Raw genomic sequence first — 3,654 nt, 5'->3', positions numbered from 1 at the left:
CTACTCAGTGTATATGTATATTTGAATGACAGAAAGTGGGTGGACTTTGTATATACAATATTTCAAAAAGTTTTTAGATAAGGTGCCACCCAGAAGATAAGCTTAGAAAGCCACAGCAGTAGGGACTGGAAAAAAGACTAGTTAACCCTATTGCCACTGGTATCCTTAACTGTGCATGACACAAGGTTTTTGTCTTATTTTGAAAATTTTATTAAACTACATTTTGTTTACATTATACCAATTAGTATAGCATAAAATATTAGCTAATAATCCATATTTTAACACTCTCAATACGGGCTCGGTCAATTTGACCGATCACATGACCTTTTTGTATTTGTTTAAAGTCTTTATAGATTTAATACTTATAACTCTCAATATAGTGGGTATATCTTCACAAAATTTGGCAGTCTTTCAGTTAATATTACACTACTCCTTCCACATACTGGGTCCTCAAATCTCTAGTTGTTGTGGAAATCAGGCAACTATGTGCAAGGTTTATCTTTGAAATTATTACGTCTTTTTCATTAATGTATCTAATTTCCTACCTGTTTTCAATCTTTCTTTGAATATCTTTCTTCACTTCTGACTTTCTTTTTCCTGATAACAAGTCCAACCCCTAAACAATAAATTATATAAACAAAGTATTAGATATTCAAAAATATGCAGAAAACTGTGTAAACAAATTATAAAATGAAAACAAAATGGAACTTTGGTATCTAAAATTCTGATAATGCAATCTTATCAACAGAATATCATATAGCAGCACAAGTTTAAAAAATAATATTTTTTAAATGAAAGTTTTGTGTATAAAGGTATAACTACTAGATGATTTTTGTTTGTTTTTGTTAAGCACAAAGCTGCACAATAGGCTATCTGTGCTATCCCCACCATGGGTATTTAAACCCAGTTTTTATCAATATAAGCCTTCAGACTTACCACTGTGCCACTGGGGGGCAACTACTAGATGAACAACTAGCTAAACGACACATACAAAATTATCCTCTTTTAAAAAATTCTAACAGTTTAGAGGCAGTTTCTAAAGTACCTCCTCTTTAACTCTCTTACTAAGACCTCGACCTCATAACCATTCTGTACTCGTTATAATTTCCATACTATAGCTTTTAATACACTTTGTGTAATTTCACAAAATGTGGCAGACTTTTAGTATACATTACAAGTCTTTTGTACATAAAAAATCAGGTTTTTTAATGAAGTATTTTTTACTAAAGATTTGTCTGTGAATATATATAGTATTTCTATATACTAGTCCGGATGCAAAGTAATTTCCATTTTAGTTACATTTATAATAATAAATAAAGAATACAAATGAAAAACAAGAAATCAAATACTTACCTGGTCTTCTTTTTCTTTTGCTGTCAACTGTCAAAGACACTTAACCCTACTGTCTTTATACTAATGGTATTATTGCACTAGACAGTAAATCAGAGTTTTTCATTAAGTATATTTCAATAAAAATATATCTGTGAATATATGGTGTCAGAGTGTTAACTGCTCCTAGTGCAAAGTGATTTTTATGTTAAAAATAAAAATATATTTCTTCATCTGAAAATTTTCAAATTTCATTTGCATAAACTCTAACACTTCCTACATAAATAAAAAATGCTTTTTTTTTCAGAAAAAGTTTATATTTTATCTGTTCTTTTCTCTACCTTAACTTTATACAAGATCAGTCAAATTGATTGACCTCGTAACCACTGTTCTATCCCTTTTAGTATTTCCAGTGAGAGTTTCTACTTCTAAACTTTTCACATCAACTTCCTATGTTTATTTTACTGTTAGTGCCTGAAGTAGAAACCTACCATCCATAATGCAATGAATCACCATTCCTGCCATTGAACTGTTTACATGACACCATAATATGACACCTTGCTCAATAGGCTTCAACATCTCCTGTCAATTACAAGTTTCCCCTTAAAGCCAATTACAAACAAATGTCAGATTTACATGTTTTGGTACGTACATTTTTTATTGGTTATAAACATGTACTTAAGAGAAGTAGGTGTGAGTAGACAGGAGGTTTCAAAAGAATGGAGAGGTGGATGTGGCTACCTTCTTGGTTTGCAAAATATATTACCTCAGCAAACCCAAAAGGTGGGAGGCTATTATTTTATATTGTAGCTTGTAAATGTCTGAAGTTTGAATTTGTAATTCATTAACCACTAAAGATGTTATATGGTAGGTGTAATAAAATACAGACTGAGCAATAAGACAAAAAAACATGCCAAAAGACACACAAAAATGTATATTTGGCATTTATGTCAAATATTTTCTTTTAAATTAAGAAATTAAAACACATACAATATTAAAATTTGAATTATAAACTACATTGTGATCCCAATTTTACTGACATATGATGATAATAAAATTATTCAATTAAATTTTGAAAATAACACTCTCAAACATTGTTTCATGTGCCCTTTGACCTGTCTGTTGAAAGAGAGATAACTGATACTTAACTCTTTTAGCATATTAACTTAAGTCAACTAGTAAACCTGAAAAGACTAACATCTAAGTGCTAAAATATTTTTAGCCATAACAGTTATTTTCTACTTATATTTCACAATAGTATATAGTATCTATTTTGTGTGATATAAAGATTTAAAATATTCCCTCCTTATAGTACATTTTTCAAAATTTCTTATTCTATCAATTGCTTGGTTTGAAATATTTAATTATTAAGTTTTAAAAACCAACTAAGTACCTATAGCATTTCAACAAGTTCTGTAAATTAAGTTCATATTGTACTTTCTATCCAATACTATTTTTATATGCTTCAAAAATATCTCTCCATATTATACGTAACCAATTCAAAATTTTGATTTTTTAAAGTACAAGATAAATTATTACTTCTGATCAGTTGCAAAATATTTCCATGTTGTTAATTATATATAAAACTATGAGGGAAAGATATAGAGTAATTTTTTTTTACCTTCCATAATATTTTGCCAATTAAATTATTCACTAAAGCAACAGAAAATACTTGATGCAGTGTCAGAATTTTGTTGATTTTGTAAGACCTAAAAATAACTGTTAAATCAATTAATTTTTATTTTAAGCAGGGGCATGTTCATTGAGGTGGCATAGAGCTTTGCCCTCCAAATAGACACTTCCCTATCTGAGATATGGTATTTTAAGATTTTTAACTTAACTACATTGTGACTCCCATTGGTATAAAAGTTTCTTTTTTTTCTGCCCCAAATTAACACTTTAACCCTTTCAAGCTAGGTTACAGGTGAAAGGCCCATTCATCTTGTATGTTGACTCGCATTCAAAATTTTATTGGACTACTATTTCATGATTTTATGTCCATAAGTCTGGTATCAAACTGTAGATTATAAGTCAAATATTAGTACTATATATTACTCAATTTCTTAATTTAAGAGCAAATATTGAAAAAAACACAGATAAACATCGAATTTTGTTTGTCACGTGGTATGTTGAATGCAGTACTGGTTCAAATTAGATGTTTGTGATGTCGAAATACTAAGTCTATAGTTTCGTATAAATTAGGAACTCAAATTACTGATATTGACAAGCTAGAACATAAAATAAGAGCCTCTTATCTTCTCAATTTGCTAAGATATTGCTCATGTAATAAATCAAACACAGTGGCACCCTGCCCACCTGTTTCAG

General features: G+C 29.4%; 1 protein-coding gene across 1 annotated transcript in view; it reads right to left on the bottom strand.

The window, feature by feature from the left end:
- LOC106467937 (pre-rRNA-processing protein TSR1 homolog) overlaps positions 1-3,654 on the bottom strand; it is a 50,051-nt gene that overhangs the window by 34,821 nt on the left and 11,576 nt on the right. The window contains exon 5 of the mRNA XM_022396165.1: positions 546-616. Coding sequence (XP_022251873.1) covers positions 546-616 — 71 coding nt within the window. The remainder of the gene's footprint in view (positions 1-545; positions 617-3,654) is intronic.

Source organism: Limulus polyphemus, unplaced genomic scaffold (assembly GCF_000517525.1).
Source record: "Limulus polyphemus unplaced genomic scaffold, Limulus_polyphemus-2.1.2 Scaffold2803, whole genome shotgun sequence".
Classification (NCBI taxonomy): domain Eukaryota; kingdom Metazoa; phylum Arthropoda; class Merostomata; order Xiphosura; family Limulidae; genus Limulus; species Limulus polyphemus.
The sequence above is the reverse complement of the archived record's forward strand: the minus strand, read 5'-3'. Positions and strand labels throughout refer to the sequence as shown.